This window comes from Myxine glutinosa, chromosome 5 (assembly GCF_964187855.1).
Source record: "Myxine glutinosa chromosome 5, kmMyxGlut1.1, whole genome shotgun sequence".
NCBI classification, from domain to species: domain Eukaryota; kingdom Metazoa; phylum Chordata; class Myxini; order Myxiniformes; family Myxinidae; genus Myxine; species Myxine glutinosa.
The window spans coordinates 186831388-186850370 of NC_136265.1; the positions used below are offsets into that span (position 1 = coordinate 186831388).

General features: G+C 44.0%; 1 protein-coding gene across 7 annotated transcripts in view; it reads left to right on the plus strand.

Moving 5' to 3' along the window:
• MACROD1 (mono-ADP ribosylhydrolase 1) overlaps window positions 1–18983 on the plus strand; it is a 193258-nt gene that overhangs the window by 152920 nt on the left and 21355 nt on the right. For all 7 annotated transcript variants that reach the window (XM_068115275.2, XM_078779261.1, XM_068115276.2 and 4 more), the window contains one exon: window positions 12793–12883. In XM_068115275.2, the coding sequence (XP_067971376.1) occupies window positions 12793–12883 (91 nt within the window). The remainder of the gene's footprint in view (window positions 1–12792; window positions 12884–18983) is intronic.

An 18983-nucleotide genomic window follows, 5' to 3' on the forward strand; every position in this document is an offset into this window, starting at 1 on the left:
GTTTCTTTCAGGATAGAGTACAAAGTTTTATTTTTAATGAGGCTTTTTGAAGCAGGATTAAGGAATATAATAAACTTCTTTTTTTTTTTCACCTTGCCATTTAAGCACTTGCCTCATGAGACTTTGACCGCAGTGTAGAATCCCATACAATGCGTTGCTTTGTTCAAAATCACCTAATATTTACATTGATGCTTCATGTTGACATGTTGGAATTTCTTCAATTCGGTCTCTTTTTCCACAAATTTATTTTCCCCCTCGAAATTGGGTGATTATAGAGTTGAATGGTCGACGTTTTGCTTACATATTGTTTTAGACCATACTGATTGGAGCCGAGGCAATTTGGGCCCTCACCCATTCTTTCAGTGGCCATTAAAAAGTGTTTGTGTGATTGCACACTGTTAGACGCGTGTTAAAATGTATCAAATATACTGGAAGGCTTTCATTATGAATGACATCCTGGCATTTTGAGTCTGATTTGCTTTGGTTGAACCAAGCAGCACCCTCTTCAAATATCAGTCATTGTCTCTATTAATTTGGGTTTTATTTTGGATTTAACTGGTATTTTATCAATAAACCTGTCAGAAGAAGAGAAAACTGCAGGTAGGAAGAAACCACCCAAAATCCATGAATCCTGCTTTTCGTATTCTTCAGTTGTGTATAATTAATGCCGGCTGCACAGTATCCATGTGTCGCATATTGGATTTTGGCGTAATTTACTGATGCCTTGCCATCTAACATTTTAATGACTGTGGGAAGTGTAAATATTAATTTAACGCTCACTCGGGCCTGCACAGCATTCGCTCACTCGCAGTTTTGTCCCGTATTCATTTACCGGTACTTTGTTTTGATTATCAAAATAACATGGCCAACAGCATGTCAAAATCCCTTTCAACTTTTTGTATCAACGTAGACTTTTCCTGGTTGTTTGATGATTTCAAGCTCCGTAATCTTTCCTTACATTGTACTGTACTGCATTTCATTGCATTAATTCACCTTGCTGTGGTCAGCTCAGGAGTACCTGCTCTTCTGTCAGCCTGTCTAATCAATTGTTCATGGGGGCGAGGAAAAAACCCACATTATCTGTGGGTTTTTTTTTATGCCTCTGCCCCTGAAGGTGGGCGGAGGCATTATGTTTTCAGGTTGTCCGTCCGGGATAAATCTCGTTTTTGTCCCCCGTCGCACAGCGTAGCAAAAGGGGGACTATAGCTTTCCCGTCTGTACGTCCATCCGTCCGTCCGTGCGTGCGTGCGTGTTTGCGTGCGTGCGTGCGTAAGCGAAGGACTGCATTCAAATTTTGTGTGTGGGTGCAAACCACGTCAAAATCCAAGATGGCCGCCGCCATGTATGTCTGATGCCATGTATGTCTGAACCTTGTGAGATTAATATCTTGAAAAATAAGGGAGTACCAACTTCTAATCTGGTGTGTGGGTGTATCTAGGCATAAGGAAGAACGCTATTGAAAATTGGGTCGCCACGTCAAAATCCAAGATGGCCACCGCCATGTATGTCTGAACCTTGTGAGATGAATATCCTGAAAAATAAGTGAAGTACCAACGTCTAATTTGGTGTGTGGGTGTATCTCAGCATAAGGAAGAACGCTATTGAAAATTGGGTCGCCACGTCAAAATACAAGATGGCCGCCACCATATATATGTCTGAACCTTGTGAGCGAAATATCGCGAAAAATAAGCGAAGTATCAACTTCTAATCTGGTGTGTGGGTGTATCTAGGCACAAGGAAGGATGCTGTTTAAAATTGAGTCGCCACGTCAAAATCCAAGATGGCCGCCGCCATGTATGTCTGAACATTGTGAGATGAATATCTTGAAAAATAAGCGAAGTACCAACTTCTAATTTGGTGTGTGGGTGTATCTCGGCATAAGGAAGAACGCTATTGAAAATTGGGTCGCCACGTCAAAATCCAAGATGGCCGCCACCATATATATGTCTGAACCTTGTGAGCGAAATATCTTGAAAAAGAAGCGAAGTACCAATTTCTAAGCTGGTGTGTGGGTGTATCTAGGCACAAGCAAGAAGGCTGTTTAAAATTGGGTCACCACGTCAAAATCCAAGATGGCCGCCGCCATGTATGTCTGAACCTTGAGATGAATAACTTGAAAAATAAGCGAAGTACCAACTTCTAATTTGGTGTGTGGGTGTATCTCGGCATAAGGAAGAACGCTATTGTAAATTGGGTCGCCACGTCAAAATCCAAGATGGCCGCCACCATATATATGTCTGAACTTTGTGAGTGAAATATCTTGAAAAATAAGCAAAGTACCAACTTCTAATCTTGTGTGTGGGTGTATCTAAGCATAAGGAAGAACGCCATTGAAAATTGGGTCGCCACGTCAAAATCCAAGATGGCCGCCTCCATGTCTGTCTGAACCTTGTGAGCGAAATATCATATCATTGCATGTTTTCTGCGTCTTCCACTTTGTCAACTCACATCACTTCACCGACGGGGGACCTAGGCGTAACGCTTGTTCTCAGCAATCATATGTCCGATTGAGACAAAACTTTCAGGGTAGGTGTGACACCCATGCATAATTTTTTTGATTATTGTGACGTCACAGGTCCCGTGGTATGGCAGCCATCTTGGATTAAAAGCAAAAAATAAAAAAAATTCTCCCTGAATGGAATATAAAACCGCTGAATGGAAAAATTTTAAACATGGCACATTGTCAAGTACTCCCAATGGGGAACAAAAGCACAATAATGATGACATCATAGATGAAGTGGTATACCAGCGAAAAATGTTTTAATCAAATTCCTTATCCTAAAAATCTGAAATTGCATGCACATGATCTATGACCCATTTGTATTGAAATATTAAATTTATGACGACATAGGTCACATGGTTTGGCAGCCATTTTGGATTGACGGAAAATATTAAATAATTATATCTCTGAACCCGCTCACCCTATTGATGCGAAATTCCCACATGATCATCTAACAACACTGTTGCATATAGTTTGATAATGATGTCATCAGTCACGTGGTTTGGCAGCCATCTTGGATAGAAAAACGAACCTTATCCGATCAACACAAAACTTCACAAACGTGATCCACTACCCATACATATGCAGAGTGATGGTATCTAACCGTTGTGGGAGTATGTGGAGGCATATTGGCGATACAGTCGCATTGTTCTAGTTCTTTCTTTCTTCAGTATTTGCTGACCTTTTGTTTATGTTGACAAGGATGCTAATTTATGAAACTTATTGCCAGTGATTGGTGCAGTCGAATTTCTCATCATCGTCATCGTCATCGTCATCGTCATCGTCGTCATCGTCATCGTCATCGTCATCATCGGTTTTCAGCCGTTTCCATGTTTGCATGTGTAAGCCGTGATTCGCCTTATGACCGCTTCACCAAAAGCCATATTTGAGGCGTTTTATTATGGCCGGATGCCCTTCCTGACGCCACCGCAGCATCAGCTGTGGACCTAGCCTTTATCTAAAGAGACACACCCTGCAAGACAGCAGGGGGATTTTCAATCAGAGTTTTCTTCTCTTCGGTGGATGCCTACCAAGGCTAAAGAGCTCCACCTACCCGAGTTGGATTGGTGACTGTCACAGTAAGGCCTCGCAATGGAGGGCCATGCACACTCCACCTCGAGGGTACCAACCGACTCCGAGATCCTCCAGACATTTAGCCAGTACCTTCAAGAGCACTGATACCATGGTGCAACACGAGGAGGTAGTCTGAAAGTCTTCGCAAGGGTAGAGGCTATGTGCCGGAAGGAAGGATTTGCACACTCGGTCGAATTTCTATGCATTTTATTTGGAGTGGCCAGAGAAAGTCCTCAAAACTAATAACAGTTTATGCACATTTATGTACTTTGACAATGGTGGAACAAACACCAAACAGCAGTTCTCCATTTTAATCTTCATAACCTGCCATGGTTTTGGTAGAATACAGAGATTTTCTGACTGTCCATCCTTGATTTTTTTTTCTATTCCAGTTAAATCCTTCACTGCTTTAGATGTATCTTCCTCTGTCTATTTTGTTGAATTGGGTCGGGACCACCTTCGTCCTTTCCGCCGGGTTGTGCCCGCCTCGGCCGTTACGCCCGGCCGGAGAGCATGGCCGCCACCTCAGTCCCGTTCCGGAGGGCGTGGGCACCTCTTCAATCCCATTCCACCAGGTCATAGAGTGTAGCGGCTGACCAGGTCGAGCTCATTCCGCTGGGCCGGAGAACTTGTCCCCGAGCCCGTTTCGCCGGGCCGGAGCGTGGCCTCCTCGTTTTCCTTTTTGCTGCTTCGGTATATGACCATTCTGTTAGCGTGTCCTGCAAATTGAATAACTATGAGGGATGGATATCGATTGATATTGAATTCACATACATTGAGATCTATTTCGCAAGAAGTCAAATTGCACTGCCTTTGATTTCCTGAATACAACAACACACAACAACATGCATTTTAAGGCCATTTTCCCTGCTAGAGCGGGGATTAGCCTTGCGGTCCCCATGACAATCTTCTCCATATTGCCCTATTTTCTGCATCTCTCCTTGTTAACCCCCTTGCCCGCATTTCCTCTTCCACCATCTTTAACCAAGTCTTTCTTGGTCTTTCCCGTCCTCTACTTCCTTCTTCATTCATTTCCATCACTCTTCTCAACCAGTCACTTTCATCCTTCCTCAACACATGACCAAACCATCTCAACCTGTTCCTCTTCACAGCATCAATCACAGGCTCTATTCCCATCTTCTTTCGCAATTCATCATTTGTCTTCCTCTCTCTCAACGATACTCCGCACATCCACCGAACCATTCGCATTTCCACCCTTTCCAGCCTCCGTTGCTGCTCTACATTCATGACCCATGTCTCGCTCCCATAAATCATAACACTTCTCACACATGCAGCATACACCTTTCCCTTCAGCTTCAACGACACTCCCTTCCTCATCAGCACGCCACTCAGTTCCCGAAACTTCTTCCATGCACATCTCACTCTAGCAACCGTTGCCGTGTCTGATCCACCTTCTCCATTCAGCATGTCTCCGAGGTAGCAAAATGTTTTCACACCTTCCAGCTTCACGCCGTCTCCAAGATCCAACTCAATATTTCCTCCATCTGCAGCTCCCTCTGTGCACACCTTACCTTTGAATGTAGCTGCCACATGGGTTAATGACGCTCTCCGACCACTACATTTTTGATGAACCCACTCAGCGCACATTGTACATTGAATGGAATTCACTCTGACACCCTTCCTGCACACAGCACATGGCCACTTCCCAGTTCTTTCCACCTCACCACATGCTTTACCACTTGCCATCACCTTCGTCTTTCCTATGTTCACCTTCAGACCTTTTGTCTCCATACATTCCTTCTACTTGTTCATCTTTTCCTTCAGTCCATCCATACTTTCCGCAATCAACACCAGATCATCTGCATACAACAACTCTCATGGTAAACCCTCCTTTACGTTCTGAGCCAGCACCTCCATCACAGCTACAAATAGTAGTGGACTTAGTACCGACCCCTGATGCACTCCCACCTTCACCTCAAACTCACCACTGTTCCCGTCCTTCGTCCTTACAGCTGTGCACGCTCTTTTGTACATTGCCATCACTACTCTGATCAACCATTCCTCCACTCCTAACTTCCTGAATGCTGTAATGAAATGACTGAGGCAGTACTGATTATGGATCATGGCATTGCTAAGCTTACATCGCCTTAATATTATGTTGAAGAATGGATGATGTCACATTTGACAGCAATGCCATTAGAAAACCTGGAACAAGATAGTGTTGATGCTGCAGAACATTATAACTTCCTGCTTTTTTTTCTTTGTATGCAATGCGGAGGCTCATATAAAAGCTACAACACAGAATAGAACAAGAATATATTTCTGGAAAGCGGGAAATGCACCAACAACAGGGTAGAGCAACATAACAGAGGGACACTTGGTCAGATATATATTCTTGTTCTATTTATAATTCATTATATGAATTATAATATAATTCTAATTAATTTTTAATTATATAAGAATTATAATTCTAGAATTATAATTATAAATTATAATTATAAAAGAATTATAATTCAATTATAATTGTCATTGGGAAGAATTAGATCAAAGGATGGGAGAGGAGGACATCGGGTTAACAAGCATGGTATAATTACAAACAGCAAACTGGGGGCGAAACAGCAATGGAACAAAAAGTGGAAAGGAAGGTAGACCGAGAGGGCGAGAAAACAATAACCTGGAAAGGAAAGGGTTGGCTTGGTGAGATGAGGTTATAGAGGAATACTGAGGAACTAGAATGGCACTTGGTAGAGCGCATACCTCCACTAGGATGGACAGCTTCCATTTAGTATCCCACTGATAGGTGGGATCTGCATCCGGATTTTAAGCAAAATGTAATCGGCTTGTTCTTGTCACCTGCCCACTCATCCACAAAGTTTTGTCATAATCTGTCCACAACGTTTTGACATATCGTGTTATATAGCGTTTTGGCCACATCTCTCGATGAATAATCATTAACAAAAACTAGAACGGCACTCGGTGGAGCGCATACCTCCACCAGGCTGAACAGTTTATGTTTTGTATCCCACTGATAAGCCAGATCTGGATTCGGACCTGAACCAAAATCGAATTACTTGTCCTTGTCGCCTAACCAACTCGTCCACCAAGTTTAGTCATCACTCGTCCATAACTTTTTTTTAAATATCATGTTATATATCGCTTTTCACCTGATCTCTCAATGGTGAAGAATCACATAAATAAATAAATAATTCTCGTATCCGAATCCATATTCAGATCTTCACCAAAATCGAATCTGTTTGTCCTTGTCACACACCCAACCTCTCCACCAAGTTTCGTCCAAAGCCGTCCACAACTTTTTGAGATATCCTGTTCACAAACAAACGGGCAGGGTTCAAAACATAACCTCCATCGACCTTCGGTGGCGGAGGTAATTATAGTATCCGGATCTGGATTGGTGTGCACATGAGTTTGACGGGGAAAGTGATGAAATGCCGGCTTAGATGGGCTGGACATTTGGTGTGGATGGGGGAAGAGAGAATGGCAAAGCGAGTAGATAGTTTGAGGGGGAACAAGGTTCCAGAATCATTGGAATCTCCCGCGATGAAGCTAACTCCAAGGGCCTCTCACTCACTCACCGCAGGCAGGTTGGTGGTCTTTCCATCTTCTACCGACTCCTCTCTGGCCTTGCCCCCCCAGCTCTCTCTGGGCTCTGTCCCGCAAATATTCCTACAGGTCGCACAAGATCTGCCTGCAACCCTCTTATGGTCAAACTGCCAAAATCAAGACTCTCTGCTCACCTTCACTCCTTCATTCCTCTTTTCTCCCGCCTCTGGAACAAACTCCCTCACTCTCTTCAATCCCACTCCACCCTCCAGGTCTTTAAAACTGCTGTTCACCACCATCTCTTATCTTCCCCCATCCAAAACCTTGATCTTTTCTACCCCCGCTAATTTCACCCCAATTCCACTTTTTTGAAATACCAACTTCTGTCCTGGAAGTCCTTGGTGTCCTTGTGTTTTATACTTCTCTCTCCACCCCCCCCCCCCCCCTTCCCACGCCTCCTCCCCCCAAGCCCTCTCCCTTCCACACATCTCCCTGCTCTCAAATGTTGTGTTTGTGTGCTTCCCCTTCTCTCCCCATCTTGTTTTCCGCTCCCTCTTTTTGTGTGTTTTGTTTGTCTGGTTGATTTGTTTGTGAATAAATGTTAGCTCTTTTACGAGCCTCGATTCAGTATACAAAAAAAAAAAGAAAAAAAAAAGAAGGAATAGATGTGGACTGCGATCGAGATGGGAGAATTGTGTGAAGAGGAATGTAAGGTGGGGGAGGTTGCAGAGTGGAGAAAGTTGGCTGAGGACAGAGGGGAGTGGAGGAGTATTGTGGTCAGGGCAGGAGCTTGGTGCCATTGGATATTCACCCCTTATAAAGGGAAGATGAAGAGAGCAACAAAAAAAAATCTGGATCTTCACGAAAATAGAATCGATTGTATCGGAACGGGCCCATAAATAAAACCTGTCCACCAAGTTTTGGCCGAATCCTTCCATAACTTTGAGATATCCCATTCACAGGCAAACTAACAGATAGACAAACGGGTGAAAAAATAACCTCTGTCCACCTTCGGTGATGGAGGGAATGCATGGGAGTTGACCTGAGGAAAAGGTGAACGTTCATTTCCAAGCCATGGAAACTAGAGATTGGAAGTTGACTTCTATAGACGAGACAAAAGAGGAACAACTGAGTAGAGATGATTAGTGAACTTTACATCCACTGCAAAAGGTGTAGCTCTGACTTTATGGCATGGCAATGGAGGAATCCCTGAAGGAAAGACTGTTCTGCAGACATTCATACAAACTGAACAATGGAGCACAGAGAGCACCAGACTATGCAGATGTGCTTCTCAGTCAAGACGTTTGGGAATGCTTGCAAACAGCACACTGATTAATTCTGTGCAGTTGGCCATGGAGAAATCCTCTGACTTAACAGACAAAAACAGGACGCAAAACAGGGCCTTCTCCATCGCTGCTCCCACCCTCTAGAACTCACTACCTCACACCATCAGAGACTCCTCACTCACCACATTCAAAACATCACTCAAGACCCACCTGTTCAACACAAGACCCACCTGATCTCTCCGACTCTCTTGAAAATCCTCTCTATCTCTTTGCTGATGACTCTACTCTCTGTCGCTCCATTCTTCATCCCTCAGATCGACAGTCTGCAGCCTCCTCACTCTCTGCAGACCTGGACAAAATCACAGACTGGGCAAACAAGTGGAACATGTCTTTCAATCCTGACAAATCTCATACTCTTACGATGTCTCTCCGAAAAGACCGACTGGACAACCCTCCCATCTACTTTCTGAATAATCCTCTCCAAGAAGTTCTGTCACTCAAACTTTTGGGTCTCACTATCTGCCATGATCTTTCCTGGGAAAACCACATTTCAAATCTGGCCTCCAAAGCCAGTCGCCGACTGGGCATCCTCCGTCGTGCGAAGTCCTTCCTTGGCACACCTGAGCTCCTCACCACGTACAAGGCTTTCATCCGCAGCTCAATGGAATACTGCTCTCCCCTCTGGGCTGGTGCTCCTGCCTCACACCTAGCTCGTCTTCACGCTGTTGAAAGCAAAGCATTCAGAATCATTGGAATCTCCCGCGATGAAGCAAACTCCAAGGGCCTCTCACTCACTCACCACAGGCAGGTTGGTGGTCTTTCCGTCTTCTACCGACTCCTCTCTGGCCTTGCCCCCCCAGCTCTCTCTGGGCTCTGTCCCGCAAATATTCCTACAGGTCGCACAAGATCTGCCTGCAACCCTCTTATGGTTAAACTGCCAAAATCAAGACTCTCTGCTCACCTTCACTCCTTCATTCCCCTTTTCTCCCACCTCTGGAACAAACTCCCTCACTCTCTTCAATCCCACTCCACCCTCCAGGTCTTTAAAACAGCTGTTCACCACCATCTCTTATCTTCCCCCATCCAAAACCTTGATCTTTTCTACCCCCGCTAATTTCACGCCAATTCCACTTTTTGAAATACCAACTTCTGTCCTGGAAGTCCTTGGTGTCCTTGTGTTTTATACTTCTCCCCCCCCCCCCCCTCCTTCCCACGCCTCCTCCCCCCAAGCCCTCTCCCTCCCACACATCTCCCTGCTCTTAAATGTTGTGTGCTCTCAAGTGTTTGTGTGCTTCCCATTCTCTTGTCTTCCGCTCCCTCTTTTTATATATTTTGTTTGTCTGGTTGATTTGTTTGTGAAGTAAATGTCAGCTCTTTCACGAGCCTCGATTCAGTATACAAAAAAAACAAAAAACAAACAAAAAAAAAAAAACACTACATTCAACATTTAACCTACAGCATTTAACCCCTGACTATCTCTTCTCCTTCTCCTTCCTTTTGCTTTGATTATTTACCTATTGATTTTTGTCTTTTTGCACTTGTCTTTTGTTCTCTGTCAAAGCGCCTTTGGGCTTCTTGAAAAGCGCTATATAAAATAAATGTATTATTATTATTATTAAAACATGCACGCATGTGGTGGACAAGATGGATACAGAAGGAAACTCCAAGGAGTGAAAACTTGGAAAGTAGGAATGAGGATTTGGGTGGGGTTTCCGAACGTAGAAAAGATCACAGTTTTGGATTTGGGAGGATCTGAGATGGTGGCAAACAGCTGTGTTTGAAGACTTGGAGGGAAGAATGAGATTGAGGAGAATGTGGAAGTTGGTTCCACAGGTGGGACAAGAAAGAGGAACAAATGAGTGGAGGTGAGCAGTGATCTTAGATTTACAGTGCCTTCAGAAAGTATTCACAACCCTTGATTTTTTTTTTCCACATTTTATTGTGTTACAGCGTGAATTTAAAATGCATTAAATAGAGAATTTTTTCTTAATCACTGATCTACACATAATAATCCATAATGTCTAAGTGGATTTTTTTTTTCGAGAAATCTTTACAAAATAATTAAAAATGAAAAGCTGAAATGTCTTGAGTTAATAAGTGGTCAACCCCTTTGCTATGACACTCCAAATTGAGCTCAGGTGCATCCAAATTCCTTTGATCATCCTTGAGATGTTTCTACAACATGATGTTTCTACAATTTGCAGAAGTTCAAACCGAGCAATAGGTTTATAACTTGATAGCGGCTGAAGGGATCCAAGTCAAACTTGATATATTTGTATATTATGATGCAAAGATGAACTGATAAGATTTTGAGGTCAAGAGGTCAACGAACAGAGGTCCTGTTAGATAAACATTCTGTTACCGAGCTAACTTGTGAACCAATTATGGGATTTTGACCAAACTTGGGATATATATATATTATTATTATTATTATTATTATTATTATTATTATTATTATTATGCAAAAATGAACTGGTTGGATTTCTGCATCGAGGTCAAAGGTCAGTTTCTGTGAGTTGTTTTTTTTGTCACCACGATAACTTAACAGCTGAAGGGAACCAAGTCAAACTTGGTACAGGTATGTATAATGATGAAATGATAAATGGATTACATTATGGGGTCAAGACGTCAAAGCCCAGAGGTCCAGTTTGGTAAAAAGTCTGTTACTGCCCTAACATTTGAACCAGTGATGGGATTTTGACCAAACTTGGTGCAAGTGTATATATGTATGTATATTATCGTGTGACTACCCTTGGTGATGACCGTAGGGTAGCATGGTTGTCCAAACGAGCTGTTACTCCGAGGCGTTCAGTTCAAAAATATAGCGGAGAATACGCGTGGGGGAGCAAGAGGCAGGGGGTAAACCGGAGCCTTACCTTCCCGGATCCCAACGGCAGTCTTCACCCTGTAATAAATAATTCAAACGAAACGGAATTAAAATGGTCAAAAATAAACGGGTTTATTAAAGAAAATGCCGGTATCAAAGAAACGCACAATAAACTAAATTCCTAACTTGAGGGACCCTCCACACCAGGCCCAAACACAGACAAAGATAAATATAATGATGTAAAAATAAAAGGTGTAATTTTATTGCACTTGGCTCAACTCGATTGGTGCGTCTCGCCAGGATTCGTCAGTCGTCTCAGGCCTTCGCGGTAAAATGCGCTCGCTCTTCCGCACAAAGCATGGGCGGTAAACACCAGGCCTCCCGGTGTGCCGAACCAGTGATGGGATTTTGACCAAACTTGGTGCAAGTATATATTATGATGCAAAGATGAACTGATTCGATTTTGGCATCAACGATCAGAGGTCATATCAGGTAAAAATGTAATACTTGAGAACAGCTGAAGAGATTGAAATCAAACTTGGTACAAGTATGTATAATGGTGGAATAATGTGGGTGGAGGCATTTCTGTCGACGGCGCGACATCGAAGAGTTCCGTTATATTTTTTCAAGGACTGAAGAGCGGGAAGACGCTGCAGCTTGCCTGTCTGAATGATGAGGGGTTTTATGGCAGAGGGATGGTCATCAGCAAATACATAAAGGGGGTTTTCCAGAGAGTCAGGGAGATCATTGATGAAGATCAGCGAGGTGTGTTGTTGGTTGTAATCTCCATGTGTGAATTTCAGAATGCGGAATCTCCATGTGTAGCCCTCCCATGACTCGGAATTGTGTGTGTGTGTGTGTGTGGTGTGTGTGTGTGGTGTGTGTGTGTGTGTGTGTGGTGTGTGGTGTGTGTGTGTGGTGTGTGTGTGTGGTGTGTGTGTGTGTGTGTGTGTGTGTGTGTGTGTGTGTGTGTGTGTGTGTGTGTGTGTGTGTGTGTGTGTGTGTGTGTGTGTGTGTGTGTGTGTGTTTTTTTCTTCTAGCAATGTTTTCCATAAAACCCACGTGTAGTCATTTAATGCATGATCCAGAGTCTCTCGAGATGAAATTGGTATAAATGCTTTCACTAATCTAAACTTTCAAACTCGTCTTCCGTTTGAAATGGATTGTATCAAGAGAATGATGACAAAGGAAACATTCCTAGCCTGGCCCACCTACGACAAAATATTTTGTTTGGTTTGCATTGGTCACTGGCAATCTTGTGGTTTTAGTCGATAAAATTACCATAGCCATTCCATAAAGGTGGTCAATTCATCTAATCCATTCTTAGCACTACTTCTTGCAGAAAAATAAGGATGCAAATAGGGAAATAGGGTAGAGATGCTCATGCTGTGTCACTGCTGTGTTTCAAATACTTGGCAGGCAAGAGAAGCATGTGACTGTTAGATGTCCTGAAGACTGGTAAAATATTCTTAAACGTGCAATATATTGGTGGTGATGATCACCTGCCGCAGATCACTTGCAAATACTTCGTTAGGATGTCAATGAGTTGTCATCGCTGGCCTTTTTTTGTTTTATTTCCGTAGGTTGACAGGATAATCCTTTGCCTCTTCTTGCCAGTTGATGAGAAAATCTACAAAGACCTTCTACCAGTTTACTTTCCCCATCCACCCAAAGGTCAGTGCTGTGTCCCCTGCTCCATTGTGGCATCAATATCTGAAGGAGGGGGTGAGGGATTAAGAGGGAAGAAATAAAACCCATATGACATGATTTGCATCAATTTTCATTCAAGTGTTACCATTTTTGCTTTTCGTTCATCGATTTGTAGTTCTCGCTCGTACGTATCCTTGTGTGTGCACGAACTTTCCCAGCTTAAGTCAAACGTTGCTCCTCTTGCATGATGCACTGCCCCAACCCCAAATAGAGAGAGCTTCTGCAAATACTTCCTTGAATTGCTATGCTTGTTAAGTTACTATTGTTTAGAGTGAGTTCTCATCTCATGAATCCATTCATGGAATTTGTCTCTTTATTACGGTACTCTAGGTACCCTGTTGTTGTTGTACGGGGTTTTATTTTCCTCTCCCTTCACTTTCACGCCTTTATTCACCTTTATTCACTTTTAAATTTGTCTTCTCCACAACTGCTTGAGCGATTGACACAAAACTATCAACAGAGGAGCTCCTAACCATGGAAAACTTTGTAATGATTTTTTTTTTTTTTTTTTTTTTTTTGTATACAATATCGAGGCTCGTGAAAGAGCGAACATTAATCACACAGAAAGACAAACCGACACATAAAACATATAACATATGGAGCGGTAGACAAGATGGGGAGAGAGGAGGAAGGACACAAACACAACATTTGAGAGCAGGGACCGAGAGACATGGAGACATCGAGAGATCTGAGAGAGGGCGAGGGCTTTGGGGGGGGGGGGGGGCGTGGGAAGGGGGCAGTGGGAGAGGTATAAAACATATGGACACTGCCAGGACTTCCAGGAAAAAAGTTGGAATTTCAAACAAGGTGGATCTGGGGTGAATTAGCGGGGGTAGAAAAGATCAAGGTTTTGGATGGGGGAAGATAAGAGATGGTGGTGAACAGCTGTTTTAAAGACCTGGAGGGAGGAGTGGGATTGAAAGGAGTGAGGGAGTTTGTTCCAGAGGCGGGAGAAAAGAGGAATGAAAGAGTGAAGGTGAGCGGAGAGCCGAGATTTCGGCAGTTTAACCATCAGAGGGTTGCTGGCAGATCTTGTGCGACCTGTAGGAATATTTGGGGGACAGAGCACAGAGAGAGCTGGGGGTGCAAGGCCGGAGAGGAGTCGGTAGAAGACAGAAAGACCACCTACCTGCCTGCGGTGAGTGAGTGAAAGGCCCTCAGAGATAGCTTCATCGCGGGAGATTCCAATAATTCTGAAAGCTTTGGTTTCAACAGCGTGAAGCCGAGCTAGGTGTGAGGCAGGAGCACCGGCCCATAGGGGAGAACAGTATTCCATTGAGCTGCGGATGAAAGCCTTGTATGTGGTGAGGAGCTCAGGTGTGCCGAGGAAGGACCTCGCACGACGGAGGATGCCCAGTCGGCGACTGGCTTTGGAGGCCAGCTTGGAAATGTGGTTTTCCCAAGAAAGATCATGGCAGATAGTGAGACCCAAAATCTTGAGCGACAGAACTTCTTGGAGAGGATTGTTGAGAAAGTAGATGGGAGGGTTGTCCAGTCGATCTTTTCGGAGAGACATAGTAAGAGTGTGAGATTTGTCAGGATTGAAAGACATGTTCCACTTGTTTGACCAGTCTGTGATTTTGTCCAGGTCTTCAGAGAGTGAGGAGGCAGCAGACTGCCGATCTGAGGGAAGAGGAATGGAGCGGCAGAGAGTGGAGTCATCAGCAAAGAGATAGAGAGGATTTTCGAGAGAGTCAGAGAGATCATTGATGAAGACCAGAAAAAGCACGGGGCCCAGAACACTGCCTTGGGGAACTCCAGCCTGAACAGGAAGAGGAGATGAGAGAAACCCATTCAGGGCCACACGTTGACGACGACTAGAGAGGAAGTCCGCCAGCCATGCGTGGAGATTTCCATGGATACCAAAGGAGGAGAGTTTGGTGAGCAGAGCGGGGTGCCAGACCGTGTCGAAGGCACGTGATATGTCGAGGGAGACAGCTCTAATTTCCTGTTTGGCATTGAGGACCTCCATCCATTGTTGAGACAGCAGAAGCAGCATGTCCAGAGTAGAGTGACCTGGTCTGAAACCAAATTGATGATCAGAGATCAAGCCATTGGAGAAGAGGAAAGATTTCATATCAGAAGCAATGATGGATTCCATGACTTTGCTGATAATTGGGAGAAGGCTGATTGGTCTGTAGTTGCTAGGATCTGTTTTTGCACCTTTTTTGTGCAAAGCGGTGATGTTGGCTGATTTCCAAGCAGATGGCAGTTGACCTTGAGCAAAAGAGAGGGTGAAGAGAACAGAGAGAGGGTGAGATAGAGCAGCAGAGCAGGATTTTAGGACCCGTGGGCTGATGCCGTCGGGTCCAGTTGCAGAATCAGAGTCGAGGGTTGACAGAAACTTTTCCACCTTGTCAGGAGGAAAGGACACGGAGTCCAGGAGCAGCAGGGTACGACTGGGTATGGTGGGTACAGAGAGGGATGGGTTTGGGACACAAGATTTAGAGGCAAACACAGAGTTGAGGCATTCAGCTTTTTCACGTGCGGAGTCAGCTGTGTAGCCGTTTGAGGTAAGGGAGGGGATGGAGGGGGAACAAACACCAGAAACGGATTTGACCAGACGCCACCAGGATTTGGAAGAGGGAGACAGATAAGAGAGTTCGGTCTTGAGAACGGAGAGATATTGTTTCCTGGCTCTCCTGAGGGTGGACACACACTTGTTTCGGGCTTTGTGAAAGGAAATGAGATTTCCTTCCGTTGGATTTGCTTTCCAGGAGACGAAGGCAAGTTGTTTCTGGGCAACAGCCTCACCACAAGATTCCGTGTACCATGGACGGGAGGAAGGGTATGACAACTGAAGACGAGATGGGATAAATCTGTGCATGAGAGAGAGCAATTTACTTTGGAAGAATTCCCAGGATGAGTTGATGTCAGAGGTGGTAGAGATGGGAGACCAGTCCAGATGATTGATGGCTGCTTGAAGACCGTGCCAGTTGGCCTGAGTGAAATGCCAGACTCGTCGACGCTGAGCAGGCTCCCTGAGGATGGTCAGAGAGATGTCCACTTTAACAAGGACATGATCAGATGATCCGATCGGAGCAGAAGAAGAGCAGCAGACATTTTCAGGGAAGTTAGTCATAACCAAGTCCAGAAGAGAAGATGTTCCGTTGACTGAGATCCGGGTCTGGAAATTGACAGATTGTGTCAGTCCCAGTGAGTCGCAGAAGTCCTTTGCTGAGGAGCCATGGCTGGTGAGAGAGGTACCCACACCCAGCCAACTGGCATGATGACAGTTGAAATCACCACATATGAGGAAGAGAGAGTTGGGATGAGTAGATAGAAGTTGGTCCATATCATCAGACAGCGAGATGTAGATGGAGTCATCACTGTTTGGTGGACGGTACAACACACATATGAACAAGAGGTGGGAGCGAAGGGGAAGCCGTAGCCAGAGGTATTCCTGGGGGTGAGGTGGAGAGAGTGCAGTGCAGGGCGAGTGAGGAAGAGAGTTTTTGATAAAGATAGCAACCCCGCCTCCAGGACGAGGCTCAGGTCTATCATACCGGAGGAGGGAGTAGCCCGGGAGAGATACTATGGAATCAGAGACATCATAAAGGAGGAAAGTTTCTGTTAAGCAGATCACGTCTGGTTTGACAGAAGCAACCTGTATGGAGAGATCGGTTAAGTTTGAACGAAGGCCCCGGATGTTTGAGGTCCATACCGTTAATGAAGAGGAAGGGGGAGCATCAGATACAGAACAGGGGGGAGGAGGGGTAGGGTAAGATGTGGAAGAGGTGGAAGAGGTAGGGAGAGCTGTTGAAGGTGTGTCAGAGATTTCAGAATAGCTCGGAGAAAGGGAAGGATGGGGCGGACAAAAGGTTTGATGGTGATTGGGTGAGCCACAATGAGGTGTTATTTGAGGAGGGGGAAGAGCGAGGCAGAAGGTTGGGGGAGATGGAGGTGAGAGTTTGAAGGGGGAAGAAGCGGGGAGGACGCTTTGAGGAGGGGGAGTGAGCGGGGGGAAATTGAGAAGCAATGAGGGTGGGGAGATTTGAAGGGGAGGGGTGAGGGGGGAGTTTGGGAGGGAAGGGACAAGGGGAGGGATTTGAAAGGGATGGGATATGGGGGAGATTTGGAGGGGAGGGGTGAGGCAGGAGTCTAGGAGGGGAGGGGCGAGGGGGCGTCTTGGCGGGGAGGGGTGAGGGAGTAGTTTAGGAGGGAGGGGGCAAGGGGGGAGATTTGAAAGGGATGGGTGATGGGGAAGATTTGGAGGGGAGGGGTGATGGGGAAGATTTGGAGGGGAGGGGTTATGGGGAAGATTTGGAGGGGAGGGGTGAGATTGGATTTTTGAAAGTGTACGATTTATGGGAAACGAACATTTATTGCAAAATGAGTTTCTTGTGACCTTCGAGTTAAAAATACGTTTAAGGACGCTGGATGGAGGATGGAGTGCAGGAGAGTTTAGGGAATGTAGAACAAAGGCACTATAGGAGATGGATATTTTTTTGGGGATGAATTGATTTGGTGAGCAAGTCGAAAGCAGCCTTTTAAAGAAGAAGAAGAAAAAGGTGTTATAAAATATGACGGAATACATAACTTGAGGGGAAAGTGTAAACATTGAAGGTTAATGAGTGAAAACTATCTGGGGAAATGGGGGAGAAACACGTGGTCGAAGAACGAACGAACGAATAAGAATGAATAAACGAATGAGAACAGAGAAGGAAATGTTTTTTTTTTTTTTTTTTTTTGTTTTTTTTTGAGTTGAGATTTACACAAGGAAGTAGGCTATGGGTGAAAAGACTGGGAATACAGAGAACGAAAGTTATTGGATCACAAACGACGGACCACTGAGAGAAAAACAAAGCCTCAAGGTTGTACAGTGCACACTGTACAAGGCCTTGCTCGCGACACGGCAAACAGACGATCAATTTATGAAAGATAAACACCGAGAAACAACCAAAGTTGCACACAATAACTTCACACACCGAAAGATAAATACAGTTTCGACAAAATACAATTGTGAACAGACTTAACTTCGAAAAACGTGGAGACCGTGTGGAGCTTCGAAAATCCCTGCCGCCGTCTCCAAGATCTCGCAAGATCTCCCTCGCGTGTATGATAACTATTATGTCGTGGGTGATGTGGTATTTATGGCAGCCATATTGGAAAAAAGGAAAAACTTTGGACATCTCTGGAACTGCTCAACAAAAATAGTTGAAACTTGGCACACGTCAGCAACTCTGCATGAGGAACAAGGTTTTTATAACGATGACATCATCGGTGCCCTAATTGTATCATAATTGAATGTGTCAAAATCCTTGTCCGTTCAATACGAAAAATTGCAAATTTGTCCAGTGAATGAAATAGATGGCGTCATCAATGGTGTGGAAAGGCAGTCATATTTTTTTTTGAAAGAAAAATAAATTTAAAAAACCCTTTTAAAAACACTCCTCCAAAATGGTTGAGCAGATGAATACAAAATGTTGCATGTATGATCGACTACCCATGTGCAAAAAAAAAGTATGAAAACTGTGATGTCATTGGTGATGTTGTTTGGCAGCCATATTGGATTTTAGTGAAAAACCTTTAAATACCTTTTTCTCTCAAACTTCCCAACTGATTGACTTGAAACGTTATCGAATAGTATGTCATTGAATAGCTATTGGGTTTAAAGTTTGGTAAACAAAACATTATTGGTTACATGGTGTGGCAGCTATATTGGAATTGAAGGAAAGTCTTTTTAAAACACTTTCTCTGAAACGACTTATCCAATGGATACAAACTTCACAGATATGATCAATGAACATTGTAGTATATAGCATGATTTAACGATGAAGTTGGTCATGTATGGGGTATATATTATGTATGTATATATATATATATATTTCATATATACAGTATACATATATGTATATACAATGCATTCAGAAAGTATTCAGACCCCTTCACTTTTTTCACATTTTGTTATGTTGCAGCCTCATGCTGAAATCGTTTAAATTCATTTTTTTCCCCTCATAATGACAAAGAAAACAGGATTTTCGAAGGTTTTGCAAATTTATTAAAAAGAAAAAACTGTAATATGACATTGACATAAGTATTCATACCCTCTGCGATGACACTT